Source organism: Mirounga angustirostris, unplaced genomic scaffold, assembly GCF_029215605.1.
Source record: "Mirounga angustirostris isolate CCGP_5_RB_7025 unplaced genomic scaffold, mMirAng1.0.hap1 SCAF_3, whole genome shotgun sequence".
NCBI lineage: Eukaryota > Metazoa > Chordata > Mammalia > Carnivora > Phocidae > Mirounga > Mirounga angustirostris.
In genome coordinates this window covers 53,004,570-53,018,532 of record NW_026991711.1, presented here as the reverse complement: position 1 = coordinate 53,018,532, position 13,963 = coordinate 53,004,570, and the positions used below count along the sequence as shown (strand labels likewise).

The 13,963-nt window shown below is 39.3% G+C and overlaps 1 protein-coding gene across 1 annotated transcript in view; it reads right to left on the bottom strand.

The window, feature by feature from the left end:
• DNAJC15 (DnaJ heat shock protein family (Hsp40) member C15) overlaps positions 1-12,895 on the bottom strand; it is an 82,166-nt gene extending 69,271 nt beyond the window's left edge. The window contains exon 1 of the mRNA XM_064586061.1: positions 12,719-12,895. Coding sequence (XP_064442131.1) covers positions 12,719-12,823 — 105 coding nt within the window. The 5' untranslated portion in view covers positions 12,824-12,895. The remainder of the gene's footprint in view (positions 1-12,718) is intronic.
• Positions 12,896-13,963: the final 1,068 nt, after the last annotated feature.

Below are 13,963 nucleotides of genomic sequence, written 5' to 3'. Positions count from 1 at the left end.
ACACAAAAAGATATATTTCTGTTTTATTTTCAACAGCTTCCTTAAAATGTCCAATGTTTTGTTGGCATTTCTGACTGCAATACAGTAAGTCAAAGTCACAATCATAGAGGTGAAAGAAATGACAGAAAACAACTAGCATAGAAAAACCCACATTTTACAGAGGAAGGCACTGAAGTCCTGAAAAGTGACATTCCTTGTCCAAGTTATAGCAGTGGTTATCAGTGTCTGCACTTGAACTAAAATACAGGTATTTTAATTCCAGACTGGACCCTATGTCTTCAAGCAACAATTTAAAATTATTCCCACTCTTCAAATTATAAAAAGCTGTCAATCTTTCCAGTGTGAGCTCATATTCAATGAAACATCCCTATCTGACTTTAATGCCCATTCACAAAAGCCTTATCATGTCTTATCCTATTTGTTTTTTAATTACCTAGAAAACATAATATCATTTAATTATCTAATGCCAAACTAGATCCTAGCACCAGCCCTTGATGCCCTTGCTCCTTATAATTCCCTTTTTCACAAAATTTTATCTTCCCCCACCCATCCCCAAGAAGTTGTATTTTCAATATTCCTACATTTAATATAAAATCATTCAGTTTGTTAAGTATAGAAGTAGATTAAATTGACCATTTTAGTAAGTATGTAAGTGGAATTACTCATATTTCCTTCAACTTTTCTTCTGGGGATAGGGACATGTGGCAATCTTGTCAGTCTTCAAGTATGAAGGCCATTACTAATGAGAGCATACATTTTAGCCAGCAACTCCAAGTCTTACAAGTTGTTGAGGGAGTGATTCAGTGAACAATCTCATGAACTGATGCTGAGAATTCAAATTGGGACAATCTATCTTGAGGGTAATTTCATCATTGGAATCAACAGCCTTAAATATATTCAAGTCATTAGGCTCAGTAAGTATAATTTAAAAAAATTATCCTAAGAAAATAATCAGAGAGGTGCATAAAAACTTACATATGAGAATATTCATCACTGCACTACTCATAATATAAAAAACTGGAAACACTTTGAATACCCAGCAATAGGGGGATAATTAAATAAATTAGGGCATATCTGAAATATGTATTGACAAATAATATACTGAGGAATGGTTATAGATGATATAATAAATGATTATAAACCAGAATGTACAGCATATACACAGAAGAAAAAGGGAACAGAATGAGATAAACCAAAATTTAACTGTAGTTATATATTCTTAGTACCTAAATTTTATCATTTAAACAAAGTCCTAGAATCATAGATTTTAAAATCAAAGAAATATGGTTTGACTTTCGGATCTCTACTTGTCAGCTCCATGACCTCTGACAAACTACTTAACCTCCTCATCTGTAAAATAAGGATAATACTTATAGGTCGGTATGAATTTTTATAAATTAGAAAATTTACATACATCACTTAGTATTTTAGATGTGATAAACATTCAATAAATGGTAGCTATTACAATTACTATATCACATTATTACACAGTTGTTTCTTTCAAAGTCAGAGGAAAAAATAAAGGTTATTAAGAAAGAAAAATCTTGCAAAAATCCTACTTGGTCAGAGGGGCTTAAAAACTTAATTTCTTAAGCCAGAAACCCTCTGACCCTATCACAAATTCCTCCTGGCACTCTTCAATAAAAACAAATGCACTGATCTCTGGCATCTCCCTTTTTATCGCTACACTTAATTTTGCACCCTGATCATAAAAATGATCTTGCTGCATCTCTAGCTAGCCTCTTCTCTATCACCTACTCCTACAAGCTTTTATTACACTGACTTTAGAGTCCCTGGCAAGTACTCCCTAAACTCTTTTGGCTTACATCTGATGTATACCTTACCTGCAACAACACTGTAGCTTTGCTTATTCTTCTTGCTTGGGAAATCATGCCATTTTCTGAAAACTACTTTTACTCCCTTACAATAACCTATTTCACTTTAGGCAACAATTCCTTAGAGTGGTAATGCTTACAGCTCAAATTTCATTACACAGTATTCTTTTCTTCCTTTCTGAGTTAAGGTGAAATAAAATTAACTCTGCTTCAAGGTTTAAGAATTTTTAAACATATCTTAAAGTATCTAAAGACTCTGAAAATTAGCACAAATACCAGGACTATAAATCATTTCTCGGAGTTGGATTTCATCAATTTCCGATATCTAAATGATGGAGCAGCAATATCATTCAGTAAAAAGTCAAGGACTTTTCAAGTCAAAATTGGTTTCATATCTTAGACCTGCCACTTACTAGCTATATGACCTTGACCACTTTGGTCCTCAGTTTTCTTTTTTTTTTAAGATTTTATTTATTTATTTGCGAGAGAGACAATGAGAGACAGAGAGCATGAGAGGGAGGAGGGTCAGAGGGAGAAGCAGACTCCCTGCTGAGCAGGGAGCCCGATGTGGGACTCGATCCGGGGACTCCAGGATCATGACCTGAGCCAAAGGCAGTCGCTTAACCAACTGAGCCACCCAGGTGCCCCAAGTCCTCAGTTTTCTTATATGTGAAATGGTGAAAAGTAATATCTAACTTTTCAGAGTTATTATGAGAAATGGGAAAATGTAATCACAGCATCTGGTAATTAGCAGACATTGACTAAGTGCTAGTTTACTTCCTCAATTATCTGCATGCACATCATGAACTCAGTACATTCATGCCTATCATTGTTTTATTTTTATATATTCAACAAATAAAAATAGAAAATATTACTAATATTATGGAAGCAGTAGACAGGTATGAAATTTTTCACTTTATAAAATAACATTTGAAAAGATTAAGAAGCAGTGTTTTGGGGCAAACAAACTTGGAAAAAACTTGTACTGGCCAAAGGTGAATTTATAGTACAAGGACCTAAAGCGATACTCTACAAAATCTCAGAGTCAAAAAGCCCTAGGATACCAACGCAGACAATAACATTAGTGTCAGAAACAGATCTGTTGATACTTAGAAATGAGAATGAATGAATCATGATAGTCCTACATGATATTCTAACTGTTCTAAACTACATGATATTCTGCTTTTAAATAGTAAAATAGCACAAGTTTTCTAGAATGGAAGGAAAGGCTGAAATGGGTTACCCCAAATCACTTAAAGGAAATATACAAATTAGGTATCAATCCATGGCACTTCTTAAAACTTCTATTTAAAACTCTTCACAAAAGCCATATAATATACTTGGAAATGCTATTAAGTATTATATAGTTATGAAGTTCTTGGTGAGTAAAACTTTAACATCACTGCAGAAAGAAAATAAGGGAAAAAGTGCTGTTTATAGCACCATCTGTAACTGATCTCAAGGCTGTTTTAGTTCTTAACCCTTCAGTTCTACATATCTGCTATACAAAATTATTTTTTCAGTTGTGGTGGTAGTGATGGTTGTTGTTAAATTCCAGGTATGCCAAGTGGAAATTATTCCTTGGAAGATCATAATAAATCATTTAGAGGAATATGCAATATTTTACGTTATACCTGGAGATAGGCACTTCTGTGCACTGACTTAGTAAGATTCTGTAACAAACCTGAAATATAATGATAAATACAGAAAGACTGATGAGTCTCTCTCTCCGTCTCTCTCTTTGATTTCACAGTCCCCTGGCATCCTCTATTAGCAGTCCCTAATAGCAGATATTGAAAAATAAAAATAAAGCCAAACCAACAAAACAAAAAAGAGCATGGCTGAAGCTGTAGGAGAAATGCTACATTTTCTGGTGGACTAAAAGTGCAGCCACTCACCCCAAGACAAGGAAATCTTTTACTACCATACTTCATCAGCTATACAAGGGGAAGATAAGGAAAATGGGGACAAGTTGGGTAAGAGGATAAAAATGAAACTATTAGGATCCAGAGTTGTGACCCAGAATGAAGTTTCCCCTAAGATAAAATGTTATACACACAAGGCTTCTTAGAGAAATGGTTGATTCTAGGACAGGGACAAAAAACATACAAAATGAGCCTAGAGCACCTTATAGTGCCAAAAGTAAGGAAGTGTTCAAAAAAACCCTACAGCAATGGGGTATGTCAAAGGTGTATAGGAGCCAACTGAAAGAGATACCAAAGCCAAAGGTGGAACAATTTGAGCAACAAGATGAACAATACTGGGTTATAACCCAAAGTGTAAATATCCACAAATCCTGACCGATATAAATAAATGATTGAGAAAATAAATAAATGGGGGAGAAGAGACAGATCTCCTGTGCAGAAAAATTCCAAATAATTTCATAAAGAACTCCACCCTCACGGAGGGGAAGCGTAACTCCCCACTCCTTAAATGTGGGCCACACATAGTGACTTCCTTTCAAAAAGTACAGTATAGAAAGGGGAAAAATTAACTTTACAGTGGAGAAACCAGACAAATACTACTTCATCAGATTAGATCAAGGTTAACCTATATAGTGAGAGATCATGTTTATAGCATGTCCTTTTATACGGACAAATTCCAGGGGAGGCGCACTCTGCAAAATATCTGACCAGCATTCCTCAAATCTGTCAGGGTCATCAAAAACAAGGTGAGTCTGAGAAACTGTCACAGCCAACAGGAGACAAAAGAGACACGAAAACTCAGTGTAATGTGGTATCCTGGATGGGATCCTGGAACATTAAAAGGACAGTATGTAAAAACTGAACAATCTGAAGAATCTGAAAGAAGTATGGACTTTGGTTAATAATGTATCAAGCAGGGGTGCCTAGGTGGCTCAGATGGTTAAGCGTCTGCCTTCGGCTCAGGTCATGATCTCCAGGTCCTGGGATCGAGCCCCACGTCGGGCTCCCTGCTCGGCAAGGAGTCTGCTTCTCCCTCTTCCTCTGCCTCTCCCCACTGTTCCTGCTCTCTCTCTCTCTGTATCTCTCTGTCTCAAATGAATAAATAAAAAAAACAAACAAAAATTCCTTTAAAAAAAATAAATAAAATAATGTATCAAGCAATACTGGTTTGTTAATGATAACAAACATACCAAACTAACACAAGATGTTAGCCGGGCAAATTGAGTGAGGTGCATGGGGATTCTGTGTGCTATCTTTTCGCTTTTCTATAAATCTAAATCTATAGTCTATTTAATTTTAAAATGAAAAAAATGTTACACGTGGTGATTAGATTTTCATGAGAGCTAATAATGCTTATTTAATCTCTAATAGCATTTAAGTAATATTCAGAGAGCATAAGACGGTGAAAATGGAGTTCCTGAAAGAATACTCTGCCTTACACTGTGAGTGAAATAGATTTCTGTAGGGTAAAGGAATACACACCATTTATAAAATAGTGTTTTGTAACAGTGTTTTTAGGGGACTATGCTTTCAAATTTCTCAACATCTGTGGAATTCAAATCGCCTCACAGCTGAAAATAGCCAAAGTGAGTGTGTTGGTCCCAGACCTGTTCGTATTCACTGATCCATTCCCCAGCTTTTCCCTACTCCGCTCTGTTGGGAGGACAGCTAAGTCCTGCAGCCCCCTGTGTCACGTTGCTCCAGCTGAGTCTGACCAATGGGATGCAATAGTGGGAGACAGGAGGGTGATAAAAGGGGAAAGGCCAGGGTACTTCTCCCCTTTCCTCTCTGTGTCTCTGTGGCTGCAGCTCCCCACTGGACACACCCCCATGGTCCAGTTACCAAGTAGTGGTTATGAAAACACCACCTCTTCCATTTGACCCCACGGCCGTGAGGCGGCCAGTGGCTTTTTACTCTTCTCAACGTCTTCACTGCCTCACAATCCGGCCTGGCTTCACAACAACTCCTTCACCTATAAAACCAACTCTCTGTGCTACATTTCCTTTGTTTTACATAATTTAGATGTATCTGTTTTCCTGGTTAGACCTTCACTGACACAGTTAGGAAGGCTGAAGGGGAAAGAAGAGAGAATATATTTTGAGTAAAAGCAGAGGCAAGAAAGCAGAATACCTTTGGGGTTCATCCACACATCAACTGTGTGACCTAGGGCAAATTATTTCATTGCTTTAAGCCTCAATTTAGTCATCTGTAAGTGGGGGATTATAATATGTATCTACACCTCCCAGGGTTATTACGTGGACTAAATTGAGTTCACGCATTTAAAGAATTAGCCTAATGCCTGGTATAAAACATTTGGCTATCGCTGCTTTTACTGCTGCCATTACAGCCTCTAGACTCCAGAGGACTGCCCACTCTAATACAATCTTAACCGGTCCTGCCCTTTTCTGCTTCTCTATCCTCTACCCTTCTTAAACACTTCCCTAGGCTTAATATTCATGAAGCCCACCATCGATCACATAGCTCCTACAAAACTTCAACGGCCTAGAGACATGGTCCTCACTCCTTAACTTGCCATTCAGGTATATCCACAACCTTAATCCAACATATTTTTCCCCTTGATAGTAAGTTACATTTGTTTTTCTCTCTTTCTAAGCTTCTCTTGAAAAATCAAATATTTTTCAAGCCCCTTGAGGACAAAACCCATATTTGATTCATCTTTTAACTATAGCACTTAGCCTCAGTACCTTACCTAATAAAGTGGGACTCCAGATCTCACATTTAGGAAGTACTGTTTTTGTTTCCTTTGCCTGAGGAGACATATCTAAAAAATGTGGCTAAGGTCAGTATCAAAGAAATTAGTGCCCTTGTTTTTTTCTAGGAGTTTTAAAGTGAGACTCAATAAATAAGTGTTGGATGAATGAATGAACAAATAAATGACAGTGCTTAACAGAGCCGGTCTTGAATTAGGTATTTAAATTTGATCCAATTTACCTTCTAGAAAAGTGGCTGGCAAATGTACAGCCCCACACACCAAATCTGGCCCTCCAACTACTTTTGGAAATAAAGTTTTACTGGAACACAGCCACATTTATGCATTATCTATGGCTGCTTCTGCTTTACAGGGGCAGAGTGCAGTAGTGTAGCAGAGACCATATGGCCTGCAAAGCCTAAAATACTATTTAGCCCTCTACAAAATAAATCTGTTGACCTCTGTCCTGGAGGGTGGCAATCCTGGTTTATCTATATCTGACCCACAGACATCTAATATATAGCCTCCATGTATTTGGTATTCAAAAAAATTTTTCTTTTATTAAACTGAATGCATTGACAAACTTTAGAAGGAGATTTGGAGACTGTGTTATTGGATGTAATAAGCAATAAAATGACCAAAACCTGGAAAAGCACATCAAAAGTCAGATGTGTACTGTGACAGCATATAAAATGTATTAGATGCTTATATTTTACCCTTTACCATTAAAAAAGTCAAAAAAGAGAGACAGTCTTTTGTCTTACTCTTTTTATTCCTCAGGGCTATCAGTTCATAATTCTATAAAACATTTCTCGAATCCTCTATTTTTTTTCCTATCCAGGTGTTTCATTCAACTGCTAATTTAACCATTTAACAAAAATTTATGGAGCAGTAATCATGTGACTGGTACTATGTTGAGAGCTGAGAGAATGAGGATCCTTAAAACATGGTCCCTGCCTATAAAGAATACCTCATTTTAGTTTAAAAGACATATTTTAGGGGTGCCTGGGTGGCAGAAGGTTTAAGCATCCACCTCAGGTTGTGATCTCAGGGTTGTGAGATTGAGCCCCACACTGGGCACTGTGTTCATCACAGAGTCTGCTTTGGGTTCTCTCTCCCTCTCCCTTTGCCCCTCCTGCTCGTGCTCTCTCTATTTCTCTCTACAATAAATAAATCTTTAAAAATAAATAAAAGACATATTTCAAAAAGGAGAAGCACTATTTATATAATACCAGCAAATCAACAAATGGGCCAAGTATGGTATCTGTTACTGCCACCTAGTTTCAAATACCCACCAGAAAAAAACATGGCCCCTGGGTGGCTCCGTCGGTTAAGCAGCTGCCTTTGGCTCAGGTCATGATCCCAGGGTCTTGGGATCGAGCCCTGCATTGGGCTCCCTGCTCAGTGGGGAGTCTGCTTCTCCCACTCCCTCTGTTCCTCCCCACCCCTTGTACACTCTCTTATCTCTCTCCCTCTCTACAAATAAGAAAATAAAATCTTTAAAAAAAAATATCCACCAGAAACAAACAAACGAGAAAAATTAAATGTTCCACTACTACAAATCAAGGAATTTCTGAAAACTGGGAAAACAGCCCACTCCATCACAGCTGCTACTGCTTGGTGGAGCAGGGTATCAAAGTTGTTTACAAATACCCTAAGGCATTTTATTCTTCCAAAACAGTAAATAAGCAGTAAATAACCTTCTCGATAAATATAAATTGGCTGAAAGCATTATAAAAATGCCAAAACTTCTATCTCAAGACTGTAATATTTAAGTTCAAGATAGATAATAGTTGTACCAGTTGGAAATTAAGAAGGAAAAAAATTATTCTGCCTCAAAAAGATAGTTGTGATGGAGGAAAGATGGAGACTATTCACTCACACCACAAATAATTTATTTAGCATTTACCATATACATATACAAATATTTATTCAGCATGCACCAGGCCTTGTGCCAGTTCTGGGGAAAGAATAATGAGTAAGAAAGACACAGACTCTCGTTCTCCTTTAGAGGCTAACCTAAAGGAGAAATCCTACAGAAAAAAATACCTCATCAATATGTTAGAATCAAACAGTCATGTTTAAGTCACTCAATAGTAACAGAAGTTAATAGCTGTTCATTTAATGAACAATTAAGTGACTCCCATGTGTCAAATACAGTGCCAATCACAGAAGCATATAAAAGTTCTTGCCCAGGGGCACCCGGGTGGCTCAGTCAGTTGAGCATCCAACTCTATTTTGGCTGGTCATGATTCCAGGTCCATGAGATGGCCCCACCTTGGCTGTGAGGCCTGCTTAAGATTCTCTCCCCTGCCCCTCTTCCCCCTAGCTCGTGTTTGCTGTGGCTCTCAAAAAAAAAAGAAAAAAAAAAGATATACAATCTGTAATCCATGTGATTTCTTCAAAGGAAGCTTCAAGGTAAACATTTTAAATGAAAAATAGTAGAAGTGCTTTCTTTTGTTTTGGTAATAAATAAGTACCTAATAATTTACATGTTTGATAGGTTTTAGTTTTCATGTTATCAAGTTGGCCTATAACTGAAATGTATATGTAACTAATTTTCTTATATGTCACACTATCCTACTAACACTAGGAGTTACACTTTTTGGGCAAGTACTGAAAACTAAAGGCTATCATTTCATACAAACTGGGTTTTTTTCAAAATGCTTTAAAATTTGATAATATTCTCTTCCTAACATTAAAGTTTCTTCTCTACTTTTCCATGAGAATCAGATTTGCTAAAGCAAAATATGACCATGACCTCTGACTATGACACAACTAATTGTAAGATACTATTTTATTCAAGGTACTATCCAAGCATTTTGACCTACATTTTTATCTTTTTAATCTCCTAAACTGGTTAATGCACATGAATTTTTAGTCCCTAAGGGGAAGTTTACCTGAGAAAGAGTTATTTAACATCTACAACTGCAGATGCTATATTTCAAAAACTTCAAAATAAACTGCATCTTTTAAAAAAATGATGAGAAAAGTCTTTTCTTCAAGTTCTTGACATTTTATTTTCTACTATTTTCAGTAAGATTGCCAATATGTCCCACTCCTGGGTCATTTATTTTTTCCTAACACTTACCCTTTGTCAGCTTTCCATCATTTTCAGTACTTCCAAGCTCCCCCAAAATTATTATTATCAGTTCTCTTATCTTCTAACTCAGCACTACCTGGACCAATGATTCCAACAGAAGCAGAATAGGCCCTTAGGGACATTTTGAAAATTTGTGAGGACCTTTTGGTTGCAGTAATAATTTGGATAGGAGGGAAAGTATTTGGTGGATGGGGGACTATACATCCTAAAAGGTATGAAACAACCTTGTACAACAAAGTACTACCTGCATCCCTCAGAGTTTTAACAGATTCTACTGGACATTAAAGTACGTAAAAAGCCTATCTGCGATCCTCTTAGTCTAGAACTTTATATAATACAGTATATATAAAATGTATCATTTGCACACTGTTTTAAAGACTGAATTTTTCAGAAGCGCAAATCTTATATAAATTGAGGGAAGACTCCATTTTGTTTTATTCAAAATTTTACTAAAAATTGTTAGCAGTTTGGGAAAAATCAGTTTGTCAATGACAATGGCCCTTACAGTATCTGAAATGCCAGTATAATACATTTGAAATAGGTCTGCATTTATAGCTGTTACACTCATAGGGATTCTTTGCACTGGTGCAATATGCCAGCAACTGATTACTTCATTATGTCTTCCAATGTAATCATGTCCGAACATGTACATACTTAAATAGTAAACATGTTATTTTCTAATAAAATACTTTACCTTTATGTTTCAATTAGACCATTACATTGATTTTTAAGTTATTTTTATGAATAGATTTCATTGCCTATGAATACCATTTTAGGATATTACAGGAGACTTTACAGAATATTTGTTATAAAAAGGAGGTACTAGGCTGGGCAGGAATCACTTTAGAATCACTGGCCTACACCTTAGCCTTCATGTGACTGGACTACTAAAGATGTCTCCTAACTGATATCTTAAATTCTACACATATCGGGCGCCTGGGTGGCTCAGTTGGTTAAGCGACTGCCTTCGGCTCAGGTCATGATCCTGGAGTCCCGGGATCGAGTCCCGCATTGGGCTCCCTGCTCGGCGGGGAGTCTGCTTCTCCCTCTGACCCTCCCCCCTCTCATGTGCTCTCTCTCAAATAAATAAATAAAATCTTTAAAAAAAAAAAATTCTACACATATCTTCTTCCAAATGAAGTACCTACAGATGTAAAAGATTACCAATATTACTTTTATCTTCAAAATACCACAGAGCTCCCAACTGCCTTGCAAATCAGTCCAGTATGGAGATTTTTACAACTCTCCATAAAGAGATTCCTTCTACCTAACCTAATAATTTATCCATTCTACATCACAGACTGAACACTCCACTCAGAAAGCCATTTTTCTAAGAAGTGAGCAAGTCACAGTGGAAAGGGTATATAGGATTTGGAATCCTAGGTCTGTCACTTTATTAGGAGAGTGATCCTGAGTAAATTATTTACCACTTTGAGTCTCATTTCTTTTTTTAAGATTTTATTTATTTATTTGAGACAGAGATAGCAACAGAGAGCACAAGTGGGGAGGAGAGGGAGAAGTAGGCCCTGGAATCATGACCTGAGCAGGACCCTGGGATCATGACCTGAGCCAAAGGCAGATGGTTAACCGACTGAGCCACCCAGGCACCCCTGAGTTTCCTCATTTCTTAAATGAGAATTAAAAAGGACTTGCCTCACAGGGTTGTGGTAAGGAATGAATCAGACAAGCAGGGGCTCAGAGCTTGCTACTTCAGACTTTTATCTGTTTTGTTTACTTATCTATTCCAAGGTCTTAGGATAATACCTGGCACCTAGCAGTATTCAAGAAATGTCTGTTGAATGAAAGCATACTGCTTTCTGAAACCTTCCCAGGCAAGCCCATCTGACTGTTGCAGAAATTTATCTGTTAATCAAGTAATGATAATTGAGTGCTCATAAACTGGGTGCTTACTAGACGTAAATCCTCAGTCCCCGCTCTTAGGAAACTTAGAAAAATGCTGGAAAATGACAGGTCAACATAACAGATGTCACAATACAGTGTATGAGTAGTCAACAATTGGTATGGACACTAAGTGCTATGCATCTAAAGACAAAGTATGTATCCCTGTCGGCTGGCAAAGCATGGAATGCCGCGTGAAAAAGAATTAGCCACATTTCTAGACTTTCTCCAACTAATTCATTCCTCTTACACAAAGCCCGAGAGAGCTTGGTAACAGCCCAATCTGTCACTTCTCAGCTTAAAACTCATCAAAATGGTACCACTGCCCTCAGGATATCCCAACTCCTTCAGGTGCTTTACCAGATGCTTCATATGTTCTAGTCCCCATTAATCTTTGGGAACTGCAATGATTAATAATGTAGCCACTAGCTACATGTGGCTGAGCACCTGAAATGTGGCTAGTCCCAAGTGAGCTGATCTGTTAGTGTAAAACACGCACTGGATTTGAAAGATTTGGTATAAAAAAGGGGAAAAAAAAAACGATGTAAAATATCTCAGTAATTTTATACTAATTACATGTCAAAATATTATTGTGGATGCACTGGGTTAAATAAAAATGCACTTAAAATTAAATTCACCTGTTTTTCACATTTTAACTATCGCTACAGAAAACTTAAAGACATATGTGAGGTTCGCATTATGTTTCTATTGAACACTTAACTTCTCCCAACGCTGCATTTCAGCCCGAATAAACCACCTGCGATTTCCAACCGGGCCCTGTTCCTCCGGCCTACGACTTTGTAACTACTACTACTGGTGCCTGAAACACTTCTTCCTCTTCCTTTCGCTGAGGTCACTGCCACTCCTTCTCCAGAGTTCCGTTTTTAATCATCCCTTTCTCCAAGAAGCCTCCCCTGACCTCACTCCCTACCCTGCAAGAGCGGACCGGGGTCTCCTCCTCTGAGAACCCCCCCTGTAGTACTTATCACACAGGAGCTGCAACTGCCGGTCTCCCGGCCCGTCTCCCCGACAAGACTTTAGCTCCTGGAGGGAACAGAGACTCTGCACACGCCCACTCGTCAACGCCTGGCGCGGAGCACGACTCCGCGGGACGCCGGGGGAGCTGGGACAAACATGTGACTACCAGGACTACCACGGTTCGAGGGGTGAGAGCGTCCGGCTACGGGAAGGCGGGGGTCCTAGCAGGCCGGCCCGCAGAGGGACGGGTGCAGCCGGCGGGACTCACCAGTCCCTGGTCCACGTCCGCGTCCGGCCGTGTGGTCGGCGGCGGCGAGTACTCGGCGTAGCGCAGACCCTCGCCGGCAGCGGCGACGCCACCACGGGCAGCCATGGCAATGCGACGCGGGAGCCTCGGTGCGCCGCGGCGTCGCCTACGAGACGGCCGCAGGGACAAACTAGTTAGGGCGGTTCACTCGCGGGCTTAGCTGGCGCCGCCCCTGCCTCGCGGGGGGAGGGCAGATCTCCAGGAGATCTCGTTCTCGCCCAGGCTCGGGCCGCTTTGTCCCCGCGAAGCCAGGGTCAGACTCAGAGCTGAGGCCCCTGGCACGTGTAGGGTTTTCTGTTTGTCTGTTTTAGATTCGCAGGCCCAAAGCCAACAGTGGGTCTCCTGGGCATCGTGCGGTGGAGCCTGGCTCCTCCCCAGCCCTCTTCCGAACCAAGGGCCGGGATTTGAGCCCTATGGGCGGATTTTGGTCTCGTCAAATGGCTATCAAGGGGAGACCCAGAGACTCCAACTGCAGTTCCTGAAGGTCCCTGACCCACACCAGACCATTCTTTCCACCCCAGCTACTGATCATACATCTCTTTAAGGCCGCAATCTCCCACCCATGAAAGCAACAGAAGTGGCAATTTGCTTATTCTACCCCTTCTCTCCACATGAATGGCTATACTTAAGAGGAAATTACAAAGAAGAAACTTACAAGGAAGTAAATAAACCTCTTCCCACAAATGGTTTTCTGCTGACTTGGATGTAGAAAGACCCATTTTATTTTATTTTATTTTATTTAAGATTTTATTTACTTATTTGACAGAGACACAGCAAAAGACAGAGCACAAGCAAGGGGAATGAGAGAGGAAGAAGCGGGCTTCCCACCAAGCAGGGAGCCGATGCAGGGCTCGATCCCAGGACCCCTGGGATCATGACCTGAGCTGAAGGCACGCTTAAGGACTGAGCCTACCAGGCAACCTAAGACCCATTTTATTATTATTTTTTTTAATAAAGCCTTTTGGAGCAAACATTAACCAACAAATGAAGCCAGTGAAGTGTTTTCCAACTGCTGAGCCAACTTGGCAGCTCTTTTGCCCTTTATATCTATTCTAAGAGACGTGAGTTTTACTGTGTGTTCTATCATTTTCAAGGCTTGTGTCCCTGAAAAGCCCATTTACCTCTCCAAATCTCCTTATCTGTGGAAGGGGAAGACCATTTGTCTAACATTCTGACTCAGGCAAGTTGCAAGGATAAAATGAACAA